This window comes from Poecilia reticulata, linkage group LG18, assembly GCF_000633615.1.
Source record: "Poecilia reticulata strain Guanapo linkage group LG18, Guppy_female_1.0+MT, whole genome shotgun sequence".
Taxonomy (NCBI): domain Eukaryota; kingdom Metazoa; phylum Chordata; class Actinopteri; order Cyprinodontiformes; family Poeciliidae; genus Poecilia; species Poecilia reticulata.
The window spans coordinates 15,102,437-15,115,665 of record NC_024348.1 but is presented as its reverse complement, the minus strand read 5'-3'; the positions used below and the strand labels follow the sequence as shown (position 1 = coordinate 15,115,665).

Below are 13,229 nucleotides of genomic sequence, written 5' to 3'. Positions count from 1 at the left end.
AACGTAGGAAGATAGCATGTTTAATCTGATATCCCATAAAAAGAGAAAAAAAATGTTTTCGGAGCCTTATTTACACATAAAATAAAACCTCTAGACATATTGACATATGCAGAGTAGTAGGTAATTCTTTTCTATGTATTTTGTAGAAAATCAATTTTTTCCTACCTTGAGTGGGCTGCTGAGCTGTGCTCCTCTCCAACTCCAGCTCCTTCATGACGGTGGCTGTGGTCGGGATGGTGGCAGAAGGGGACAAAATGGAGATGATAGGGGTCACGGTAGGGGGTTCCTCCTCATCGTCGGGCCTGAAGCCTCGCCGGATCAGCTTAAGGTGGACTGTCTGGCCGGTGTGTCTGAGAACTTCCACTGCCTGTTGATTGGTGTACCCCTGAATGTTTACGCCATCCACCTACAGGGGGCGACCGTTGGGGTCAACGTCGATACGAAAAGTGTCAGAAAAATTCCTCGGGAAGGAATGCTGTAAAATGCACTCTAGCTCCAAGAAAATGAAATTAAAGTAATGTAAGAGTTTGTAAACACCAGAGGCTATATAGAAAACACTGAGAGAGCTGGGAGTATTCCCAACTCTCCTATTTAATTAGATCCCTTCTCAGATGGGTAATAAGTTAAAGTAATTTAAGTAATTATAAGATTCTCACAGAGCGGAATAAAACTAGAGGAATCAGTCTGAACATTATGAAAACAATGCACCATAAAAATCCTCAGCAAGAATATTAAAAACATATTTTCTCAGTATGCTAATTAAACACTCCATTATATCCATGGTTGCAAAAAATGAGCTGCTGCTATCTGTAAACTGTGAATTATTCAAAATTATGCATCTCATAATGTCCCTCTGCCGAGTGCGTGAATGCGATAACTGTAACACAAAACGCAACCTGAACCTTTCGCTGCATATTTTAGTCCAGACCAAATGAAATCAGTAAAAATCGTCCTTTCCTCCGAGGGGAAGAATCAAGGTACTCACGGCGATTATCTGGTCTCCAACGTGAATCCGGCCATCCTGATCCACCGCGCTGTCTTTTGTTATGCTCTTTACAAAGATGCCAGAGGGCTCTGGGAAGTCAGAACAAGTTGTAAAGTTAAGAGTTAATCTTAAGCAACTTGTAATTTACACTTTACACGATGATTTATCTGCTTTTTGAAGATTAGAAAACACTCACACAAATCACGTGTGTAAGCCAAAAATGATATTTAGGAAAGTACAGGTGTACAGTAGCAAAACATCTAGCACTTTTTAAAAATAATATCTAATATTTACACATCTTTAAACTTTTTTTTTTTGTCATGTAAATAATTTCTCTGTTATTCTTCAGCAGAAATTGTATCTTAATTACTTTTACACTTTAGAAAAACATGAAGAGAAATTAAATATAGACATTGGTTGTACATAATTTCACTTTTAGGTATTCCACATTAACATCATGTCCCAAAGGAGTTTTGCTTTAGTGTTCAAAAGGGTTTAGAATAATTAGTTTTTCCACATCTTTTAGCAACAAATTTCTCCATCTCAACTATTATCTTCTTCTTTTTGATTTTTATTGCCAGTTGAGAAAAAAAAAAAAAAAAACATCATATAATCACTACCGCCACCTACTGGTACAGAGTGTGGCTCAAACTCCGTTTTGGTAACCCACCCAATGTGTTTTTATCCCCTCATGTTTCTATCAGTGGTTGTCAGGATATTTCCTTGTTTTTTTTAATATTTGTGTTTCTTGTTATTGCTTAACAGGTCTTGCCATATGCAGTTTCATAAGTATTGCTTTAAAGGTCTTTCCATATGTTGACTCCTTTCTATTGAGTTTTCTAGTTTATTCCTCTGTTCTGTTTCGTGTATTGTTGAATTTAATTCTCTTACATTATTTGTTAGTGTTTTCCCTTTGGTTCTAGATCCTTTAAGTCCCTGTTCAGTTTGTGGATTCATTACTTTTATTTCCCTCATTTTTCCCTTTGTCTTCTCTCACAGCTGCACCCTGTTTGTAATCAACCACCTGCATCTTGTCAGCAATCATACTCCCTTGTATTTAAGTCTCTCTGTTTCTACTACTCCCTTCTGTTAGGCTGCCTGCCTTTGTGCTGCATTCCTTGACCTGTTTTCCCTTACAAGTTTTTATTAAACACTCTATTATTGTTAAAGTACATACTGGCATGCATAAGCTAACAATGTTTATTAGAACATGTCTGGCACCATACAGAGCTGCTCCTCATTTAGTCTTTCTGATCGTATTTTCCATGGAGCTCTTCAAACTCTCTTCCAGCTGACAACGATGATCACGCCAATATTAAAAAAACATTTAATGTGTGCATAGACGAATCAGCATCTCGGAGGGACTGTTACGAGTCCAGAATCTGGCACAGAAATACCCCTATAAAATTATATTACTCCATTAATTATTCATTTATGCAGCAGTTTTTCTTTTTGTTTGTGACTTCCACAAATACCCGTGTTTACACAAATACATGCATATAATTTCATATCCCGTCACATGTGGAATGATAACAATTGTACTCAACCTCCACTTTATTCTCACCTGAATTCTTATCTGCAACATAGCCAGCAATAGTGATGCCCAGTCCCTGTGTGTTCTTGCTTAGGCTCACATCAAATGCTTCAATCTCCTCTTCTTCGCTTCCCTGTTAAAATAAATGTCAACAAAAGTTAAGATTGGCAAAAGCATTTTCTTTTTAACCTTGCTTTGAGTGGATAGGAACTAAAACAGTTCTATTATTGTGGGTAAATAAAATCTACTCATCTTTGCATCATGACTATGGTACAGAATGGATATAGAAATTATTTGACACCTCCGTGCTTCTTCACGGCTTATGCAACTTCCTGGTGTATTGAATTATTTTCAACTATTTATACTAAAATGTACGAAGGTTTAAAACTGTTCATATCAGCCCAAACTTTTATGTTTGAAGTGTATGGCTAAGAGAGCGGAGATGTTCGGAGTGACCATAAATGGTTTATTGCTTGATTGACCCCGTCTAGTGACCACCAGGAGGGAATCTGAAAAAAATGATCTTTTTCCAATCAGCAGATTCACTATTTGAATTTTTATTTGGATTGTGTCTCTAATCTATTTGCCACAAATTTGCTTATTTGTGGATTTTTTTTTTTTTTTTAATGATAAAAGATAAAAAACAAAATAAAAATTCAGGAACTGCTCTCTCTTTCACACTCTCTGTCTGTATTGTTGCTTTCTTATTTATAAAAACTGGAAATTGGCCACAAAATTCTCATTGGAGCATTACAACTGCTACACTAACTCTAAAAGCTAGTGAGTGATGCAACAGAGACAGCAGGAGGTGAAAATAAAAGACCAAGCATTTTAAATGCAGAAATTTTGACAAACTAGCTATGTTTGAGCCTTACCAAAAAAATCACCAACTTAATAAATAAATGTTCTGGGTTTGTAAAAATAAAAAATATATATAAGTATTGATACAGGGAACCAGTTTAGCTTCTTTTTTTTCACCTCAACCCCAACACATGAAACTTCAATGAATAGCACAAATAAAAAACTAGTCGGATCATTTCAACATATTGGACAACTAAATTTGAATTGAAAGATGCTCAGCAGTATTTTTACACAGGCTGGCAGTGAGGATCTGTCTAAATTAACGCCTTAAACAAACAAACCACAGATTTGGAAGAGAGAACTGCATATTAGTGAGAAGCAGCTCACCTGAAGCTCACGGCTGTCCGTGACACACGTCAGCCAGTGGAATTACAAGGACTTACACTGTATAATTACTGAAAAAATAATGAGTATAATCTGTGTATCTGGGTGTACACTGCAGTAAACCACTTGTTAAGGAGCAGCTGTTATGTGCATTCTGTAGATGGGCACTAATGGCTGTATTCACATAGATACTGGGGAGTACAATAATTGTATGCACATTATTTCATAAAAAAAAACATAGTTTAAATAAAATATTCCTAAAAAATTCACTTATTAGGGTAAGAAAACATGCAGTACTGAAAATGTAATGTATAACTGACATTTTACAGCACTAATTTGAGGGATGCAGCACAGAGAACCAGTGGTGTAGCTAAAAATGAGAAACTGTTCTATTACGCTTTGTACTGTCATTTCAATATTTCAATGAAAGCCTCATTTACCTGCTGCTCAGCGACAGTGGGGAGCACCACAGACATGACGGCAGACGGCGTCTCCTCCACAGGCCCCCTGGTAACAACCAGCTTCACCCTGTTGCCGCACTGCCTGAGGACCTGGGCCACCTGATCGCTGCCCATGCCAAACAGGTCGGTGTCTCCGATTCGCAGGATGTGATCCCCACTTCGTAAGCGTCCATCCTGCGATAAAAAAAAAAAAGTGTTTTCATGATTTCAAAAGTTAGGAACGTCGGCGATCTTAAACCCAACTGAAATACACCAGCGCAATCACCTGATCTGCGACGCCTCCAGGAAGTATGGTTTTGACAATAACCCCCGTAGTTTTTCCTCCAACAATCCCAAACCCGAGACCAGTGCCGTCATTTACTAACTCAATCGTCTCCACGTGCTGCCACTGGGAAAAAAATTAAATTAAAACGCTGATATGGATTTGTCCATCCATAAAACGGGAACATTTCAAAGGCGTTGGCGAAATTCGTAAAAATTAAGTGAAATCCAAACTAAGTATGTGTATATTTTTGTTTTGCACCTTGCTGGAGTGGGCTGATAACGTGCTAGCAGCAGAGGGTGTGCGTGACACAACCGGACTGGTCAGCTGAGGTATCGGCCCCCTGGCCACGGAGAGCTGCACCTTCTCTGAAGCGCTCTGCAGGATGCTGATGGCTTGTTGGTGGGTGACCGTGTGGTCCAGAGGTTGACCGTTTATGGCCAGAATCTGGTCCGCTTCCTTTAGCTTCCCGTCACTTTCAGAGACATAAATGATGTAAAGGGATAACTAGCACAAAATCCCCTGCTGTTTTGTACAAAATTTGGTCCCTACATATGTTTCAAGTCATTGCAGATTTTCTAGACACAAATTTCCAGTTTTCAAAACTGGAATGATTACACCAATCCTGGTAAATTAAATGGGATCAATAATGTCTAATCCAACGGTATCATTGTAACTTTGTAACTCTGGCAAAATTTGACTAAACTTCCATAATTTTTGAATATGTAACTGCAAGTGTTTCAACACTGCCATGTTTACAGTTTCTTACGTACCAGTGGGCAACACTTCCTGGTTGAATTTCTTGAATAAAGATTCCCAGCTCTCCACGGTTCTCACTCTTTAGCCCCACCACGCTGAAGCCGAGGCCCCCTGACGCTGGTTTCTGCAGCTCCACATGGGACACGTAGCGACCCTTTGTCATCCAAACACAGATATATTAATTTAAAATTAAAACTCTGAAAGGTATTTCGGGGCTGATTCTCTTTTTGCGCCAAATTACATGTGAGTTTTACCTGGGCCATAGAGTGGATGATGCCCTCAAATTCTTCCAGAGACGTTTTCCCGTTGATGTGAGAAGTTGCTGAGTCATCTGAGTAGGAAGCATGGCTGCCATTGGCTTTGATGCTGTGGTCATTGAGGTCACTTCCTCTGGGTGATGTGATGCTACCCTGCAAGAATAAAAAGAATATATAGGTTCCCTGTTATAGTCACTTACTTCAATGAAAAACAATACAAACGGGAAAAATTTAATAAAAATGGCACAAACGCCCTTTAATTTGACGCCTGTAAAGCCAGCCTAATTGGTAAACTGAGTCAATCTTTGTAATTTCATCCAGTTGCTCTGTGAAGGCCTCTGTGGTTTGCTAGATGCCTTTAAAGAAGAAACCACATCATGAAGACCAAGGGGCACAGCAGGCAAGTTAGGGATGGTAATGTGGGTACAGAGAGTCCAATCTGACAGTTTGAGCTATTTAGCATCAGTCTTTATATTTGCAAAGCTGGTAGAGACATGCCACAAAGTGGGGAAAAAAACTAATTTATAAATGCTGCAATGTTTTATTCTCTCTTTTAAATACCTAAAACCAAGTCAAATATTAACTGTACGAAGTTAATGCAACAAAAATGTAAATTTTACAGAAAAAACCTCTTCGCTCAGTCCTGCCGTGAACGTAGATTTACGTAGAGTTTAATTTTAGAGAATAAGCCTCTGAATGTGGGCAGCCTAAAACCACTGGGACAGTGGATAGCTTGTTATCCCACCACGATTAGCTGGATCTGTGGCCATCTAATCCCTGAGGAGATAATGGCTCTTAGCCGACGTTCCAACAATGACTCTGCTCCAAATACAATATTTCTATCGTGGCAGGGAGGGGAGGGAGGCCATCTGGATCCCGTAACATGCTCGAGTTTTAATTAGCGCGCCGACTTTTAGCTGAGCGGCAGATGAATAGCACAAACGAGACAACTGTACAAAACAATGCTTTCCTGATTTTATTAGCCGAAAGGATTTAAATTGGCTTCAAGAGGACGGACGTAAACTAAAGCTATCCCTTTTGAGTTCCCAAATTTGCATCTGGAACTTGTTTATAATGTCTCGGATAAATAAAGTCCCAGATTAGTCCTAAGCAACAAAAATCCACTTAACAGGACGCATCAGTGCTGCAAACCAAACCCTGCAGGCTGGTATAAGTTAGTGTAGCACGCGGCTAAGTTGCTGTCCTCATGTGCGAGCTTTGTTAGCCGGGGCCTGGCTAAGAGGATTAAAGTTCCAGTTTGGTTCTTGCACATTTAAGAAATTGTTTCTGCCCCACTTCACATAGCAGCAGCAGCGGCGGTGGCAGTGCAGGCCTCTTTCTCATCGAGGAGCTGGGGCTCTGTTACCGTGGCAACATGGATCGAGCAAGGCCTAACTAACAGAAGCCAGAAGACAAACTGAATGCCTTTGTGTCTGGCTCTCTTCTCTGAACAAAACACAACATGCCTCTCTAAATTGTTTCTGCTTTAGGGAGCCAAACAAGCGCAGTTGGGTTTGAATCTAATATAAAGATGTAAGACACACTCACAGATTTGAGTCTTTTATTAAAATATGTCCCTTTAGCCTTGGTATACAGTAGCTCAAAGAAAAAAAAAAAGCGGTCCAGCTTTAGATCTGGAAGGAATCTATGATGAAGAGCGAATCTTCAATCGCAAAAGCAATTTTTTATTTTTTTTTAAAAAGGACTGCTACAAGGCACTTTATGATCAAAATTCTGCAGGAGGGGGGTAACTCTCTCATCCCAGTGCCTCCCACTGCATAGCTCGCATATTTTCCCCTGCTTCTCAAATACTTACCCTGTTCCTTTCCGCTTTGACTTAAGAGCTCTTTACTTCCACTGAAATCCACTCTCAGCGGGGAAAATCATCTCAAAAGGAACAAAAATGACTTTCCCACTTGTACCAACTATCTCTGCTCATGTGCGATGTGGTTTGTGTGAACCCCGATAGCAATTTGGCCACAGAAAACACTACTGGTGGATAAATAAGGACTGGAAGCAGAGGGGGGAACACAGCGTCCTGATGTGGAGGCAAAAACTAAATAAGAGAGGTTGCTGTGAAGACAGCAGAGACACAGGAAGAGGAAATCAGGCATTTGATGGGCTACATAAAATCTTCCTGATGCTCTGTACTGAGTTTGTCCATTTTTTATTTTTTTTAAACAGGTCAAGAAAATTTTGTTCCGATTACACCCGAAAAAAAACTTCTTGGATAAAAGGAGACGATTAGACAGAAGATACACTCCAACTAGGACACAAGAATGTGTGCCATTGTCCTGTAGAAGGATATTTAAAAAGCCCAATCTTTGGATATCACATTTCTCTCCGATCATCCAGCATGATTCTGCTGTCACCGTACTCTAATGTACAAAAAGTGTGAAGTGGGTTATCAGACTGGTCGAGTGTGCGAGACTCAACACAAAAACAAGAAGCCAACCAGTGTAAAATTAATTTCAAATCATTTTCTAACATTCTAGAAAGTCCTGAGAGACATTTTTTTTTTCTTTTTGCAAATCTCAAGTGGACATCTTTCTGGCTTTCACTAAAGAACGGCTTCCATTTGGCAACCGGGACGTAAATCTTGGTGCGACTGCTTGTGGAAGTGATGACTGTCCTTCTGGGAATGTCTCTGAGATCTCTGAAACTCCCCAAGAGTGACCGTCAGGTCCTGGGTCCACGCCTCACAACATGGACCAAACGGAGGTCACTTGTGAAAATATGATAGACGTTCAGCAGCCATTTCCATGTTTTTGCAAGCAGTTCCTCTTTTAGCATCAGATCTTTGTTTCTGCTGTGATGAGCAATTTTACTGATATGAAAAAGTTAGAAATGTGAGGAATCTGAGCATTATTTGTATAAAGCTACATAAATTATGCTATTTAATTAAACATAAAGGCCCACATTCAGTGTTGGCAAAAGCAATTAAATGTTAAATAACTTTTCTAATACTCCACTTTGAGAAAATGAGCAGAAAAAGCAGCAAATGATTCATCTCCCTTGAACATTTTCACGTTTTGCCATATTAAATCACAACTTTTGATATGCTTTATTCGTTTCAGGCCCCTTTGATGCCTTCAAATCAAATAATGTGCAACCGATGGGCTTCAGAATCACCTGGATCAGATCTGATCAACACCAACCCAGGTAAGTTAGGGTTAATACAGTGAAGATGTTTAAACCAGGATCAGATTATAAAACAATATCTGGAGTTTTGAAAAGCTTATAGAGAACTGTTTAATCAAATTGTCCTAAATGCAAAGAGTATGGCACGACTGTGAACTTATGAATACATAGGAAAGGCTTATTGTAACTCTGGAGGAACTGCAGAGTTACAGTGGGACAACCTGATGACAGGCTTCAGGCTTCGAAAAAATTTAAGTTAATATCACCCACATGTGTGTATTTCTAATTGAATTAATTATTGCAGAACAAAGCCATCATTGAACAAAAGGTATAAGAAGTCCTGCTTGCAGTTCTCCGCCAACCATGTATGGAGCAAAGCAAACATTTCTAAAATAACTACAAAATATGTTTCTGACTGTGAAAAAGGAAACGGTTCAAGACTGTGGGTGCTGAGAAAGTAACAATTACTCTTATGCTGCAGGGAAGTAATGGCGAGTAAGCTGCAGCACCAACTCAAGCGGTAAAAAAAAAAGAGAGAAAAGTAAGGTCAGAGAGGAGGTATTGCAGGGGTTATATCAAACCTGATCTCTGAGATGCTGGACAGACTTTTGCAAGGCCAGGATCTGGTGGAAGAGTGGGCTTTGAAGCACCGATCTGAGCAGGCTGAGCTTCTCCTCGGTGGGCACCTCCCCCCGCTCCTTCAGTTTGGCCTGGAGACGCTCCACCGCCTGCAAGGCACGCTGGGTATCTGCAAGCCGTCGCATATTTCAGTGACAGAGCCGGCCGAAGCGCAGGCGTGGAGGTAGAGAGAAGCAGGCGTGGGAGAGACAGTTCTTTATTAGAGAAGACTGTGAACGCTGGAAGGGAAGTTAAGACATGTATATTGTTTTTTTTTTTTATTATTATTATTATATAGGGTATTATGCTTTAAAAGAGTTTCTTTCTTTTTTTCCACATTGACTCGTGCAGTTCTGACATCCATTTATGCAATGAAACCCACAAGAATGAATGGATAGAGCTGTACATCCACAAACGAGGCTTAGCTAAGGCTGATTGGTGCTTAACAGACCTTACTGTATCAAAATCATGTCGCCACAGGTTTGGCACGAAAGCAAAAACTCCATTTTTAACGCTCTGCTTGTTGACAGAAAAGCTCTGCTTCCTTTTCTTGCTGTTAGGGTCAATAGTGGGTATGCCCGGGAGCAGAGAATGGCTATCAGGACGACGAGATAAGAGAAGCAGGCCGGACCCCACAGAAGCTTCACAAATCAAGCGACTCCAGAGCGGCTTGTTAGCGGGGAAAAAGCCGGCCAGGAGTCTTCTGAGCAAAAATAAAGCAATTTCTGTAGCTGACCAACTGTGACTAACACCGAGCAGGACACGCACAATGGTCCGGAGCTCTTTTTGAACTGGGGAAGCTTTGTTGTTGCAGCAAAGATTGCAAATAGGGCAATAACACTTGAGCTTGAACAGATTTAGTTCTTGTTCGCTTTCTGGTTCTAAGCACGTAGCTGTGTCGTTTGCATCATCTTTGCCTCAACGTGGATAATGAAGAGTCCTACCAGCCCACGACATGTAGCCGTTCTAGTTTTATTTGCTTTTGACCAATAAAACGGAGAAGTCCGGAGGCATGTTAAAAATAGTAGGAAAGCACAGATTGCTGTTTTGCAGGCAAACTCTGTATCTAGAGTGAAATATACCAACAAAGAACCTTACTAAACTTTTAGCTTATGTAGCCGAGCAGCAGAACGAGCACTTTTGTTACAAAATGTGATTTCTTAAGACTCTTAATGGAATACTACCTTTTGAACAAATTTTCAAAAACTTTACAAATAATACAGGCAGCTAAATTTCTACTTCAGCGTGTGAAAATTTCAGAGCTTGTATTCAACAAAATCAACCAATGAACTATGGTGCGTTTATCTCTTCCGCATTTAATATCATTGAAATTAAATGCAAAAACATGTTTTCCAGCACCTGATTACGGTTTCTTAAGCAACAGAAAAAAAATAGTGTACATTCAGGAACCAAGAATTACGTCTTTTACTACAATTTGCTTTGAGAGAGTTTTTGCCTGGATTCAGTCAGAGGAACCAAAGCAGTAAGTGCTCTGGCGTTGAATTTGTTGGTCAAGCCAGTTAAAGGAAAAGGTATCTGATTCTGTTAAGACACCTAAAACAATGATTAAACCCCTCTAAATGAATAATGGCAAAGTTTGGCTTCATTATAAATATTAGTTCATTTAAATGATGTGAAGTGTGAGTTTCCAAAGCTGTCATTAAATGTTGGCAGGTTTTACCGAAAGAAGTTGGCAGCAAGAATTTGCCTTCATGCGTGACAAATAAATCTTTCAAAGGACAAACAACATTTTCCACAACGGTATACGAGACGGCAAGGCAGTCAGTTTTATCCACGTGTCTTGAACTGCAGCCAGAGCATCTTACACGGCTTCAGGAAGCTCAGCAGGAGTCAAATGTGAAAAGCAGAGCTAGCACAAAACATGAATCGTAACTCACTGAGCAAAAGTTGCACATTAGAAAAATGAAGAATCACATGTAGACTCAGAATTCTGCTTTTGTAGCAGCACTTGAAACATCTAACTGATAAGAGATGAACTTGAGACTAAAAAAAACAACATGCATGTGTAAAGTAACACCTTACGGACCTAATTCAAGTCAGAGTTAAGAAAAGGGAGAAACTTACCAATTGTTTCTATCATTTTTTAGCCGTCAGGTGATCATGAAGTTTTCTCCCTTTTTCAAGGCCTGAAAACGATCAACATGCTAAGGTCAGATCATCTGAGGACAAGTTCACACATTTCTTTTACTTTAACTATAGGAGCGCGGATGCTAATTTGGATTAATAGCACGAACAATTATTGATTGAAGAAATACCCACACGAAATAGGGCATTGATTTAACCTTCCCCTCCACTGTCATGTTTTCTGAGAAGGTAGTTAAACAGAAAAACAGAAAAAGCTTTCACAATAAAGATTAGTCTGAATGAGAGCACTTCTGCTGTAGCTTACTGTTGTTTTTGACTAATCTTCTATATGAACTAAAGCCAGGTAATTCACATTTCTTACACCTCAGTCAGTCAAAGGGTTTAAAATGTGGAATAAACACATTTGATCTTATCAGACGTTTGCATGTTCACATTTGCAGAACAGAACATTCTTATCATCATGAGTCCTACGAAGGCTAATGGTCTTATCGGTTATTTTGAAACCAAGGTAACACCAGTCTCATATGATGTATCCAGCCTCCTGCTCAAGCTTTACTCCCACAGTTTTTGGGAAAATATAACCTCGGCATGACATTTCTTTAGGCTCAGAGATGGTTTTGTTTGTCGAGTTTGTTATCTCACAGGACGTAATGAAGATGAGGAACTGAAATTACTCATTCTTATCATGACTCATCACACTAAACATAGAAGATTTGCAAACCAGGAACATATTTAAATCCCAACAAACTCGAGCAATTTGTTATCAGGTCAGGAAAACAAAGTAAAGCAAGAGTACATAATAAAAAGCTGTAGTGAACAAATTAGGTGCTTTACTGTGTCTTAATGATCATAATCATTAATCTGAGAGGTAATATTTATTTGGACTTTTTGCTTTAGCACAGTGTTTCTCAACCTTTTTTGGGCCAGCGCCCCCCTAGCCCTTATACATTTGCAAAACGACTGAGCTCTGCAACATTAAAACATGGATAGAACTGTAACTACATTAATCATAGATCTTCTTCTCTTCAGTGTTTGTCAGTTTCTGGTGGTGCAGCTCTGTGCTGCCTTCAGGAGAATGGGACATCAGAGTATCATCCATAAATCTTCACCCACATGGCATTTATCATTCAAATCAGAGCTTTCAGTGGAAAAATAAAAGTTCCAGGTCATTTTAATGCCATACAAATATGAGACAGAAACATGGATTATCTCTTTATATAGATCTGTCTATTGATTTATAGATTAATAGGTTTACTGGACAGAAATTACAAAGAACAAATCTGGTTCTTAATCAAATCCTAATGAGTCAAATTAAAAGTGTCATGGAGTCATCAGCCTCATGACATTAACACTGACATGAAAAATAATATAGAAGAAATAAATATATCAAATCTAATTAAAAACATAAATAAGTGATAAGTTATTTACTGTTATGGTCTGTAAGATATATTTATTCTCAGTACTAGATGTAGTCTCAACAAACCCATGACATTTCAACAATATTATTTTACTTTTTATGTGGAAATAGTGTCTGTTTATTCTTGCCATTCTGTCCTCTGTATTAATTATTGCTCGAAAGGTCTTGCCATACCAGTTTATTCCTCTGTATTTACTTTAGTTTCTTAGTTTATTCTTGCATTTTGTTCTTCATTCATTTCCATTTAGTTTCTTTTGATTAGTATCATCTTCTCTTGGTTTATTGCTATGTCCACTTTAGTTTCTTTCCTGTTGCTAGATTTATTTTATTGTTTATTGACGCTCAACATCAGTAATATTCACTCAACACCTGCTGCGCCGCCTAGTCTTTTTTTTTTAAGCCCCTAAGGTGCAGCGCAGTAGGGAAGCGTATCGATAGGGAAAAGGCAGACTGACATAAACCTTTTAAAACAACGGAAACAATTTCTGCATTCTGATTATTGAA

The 13,229-nt window shown here is 39.1% G+C and overlaps 1 protein-coding gene across 14 annotated transcripts in view; it reads right to left on the bottom strand.

The window, feature by feature from the left end:
• mpdz (multiple PDZ domain crumbs cell polarity complex component) overlaps window positions 1-13,229 on the bottom strand; it is a 52,499-nt gene that overhangs the window by 36,981 nt on the left and 2,289 nt on the right. For all 14 annotated transcript variants that reach the window (XM_008435731.2, XM_008435730.2, XM_008435732.2 and 11 more), the window contains 10 exons: window positions 11,288-11,349; window positions 9,166-9,332; window positions 5,441-5,596; window positions 5,201-5,340; window positions 4,689-4,902; window positions 4,431-4,553; window positions 4,145-4,339; window positions 2,550-2,652; window positions 986-1,074; window positions 166-406 (listed from right to left, as the gene is read on the bottom strand). In XM_008435731.2, coding sequence (XP_008433953.1) covers window positions 166-406; window positions 986-1,074; window positions 2,550-2,652; window positions 4,145-4,339; window positions 4,431-4,553; window positions 4,689-4,902; window positions 5,201-5,340; window positions 5,441-5,596; window positions 9,166-9,332; window positions 11,288-11,303 — 1,444 coding nt within the window. In that variant the 5' untranslated portion in view covers window positions 11,304-11,349. The remainder of the gene's footprint in view (window positions 1-165; window positions 407-985; window positions 1,075-2,549; window positions 2,653-4,144; window positions 4,340-4,430; window positions 4,554-4,688; window positions 4,903-5,200; window positions 5,341-5,440; window positions 5,597-9,165; window positions 9,333-11,287; window positions 11,350-13,229) is intronic.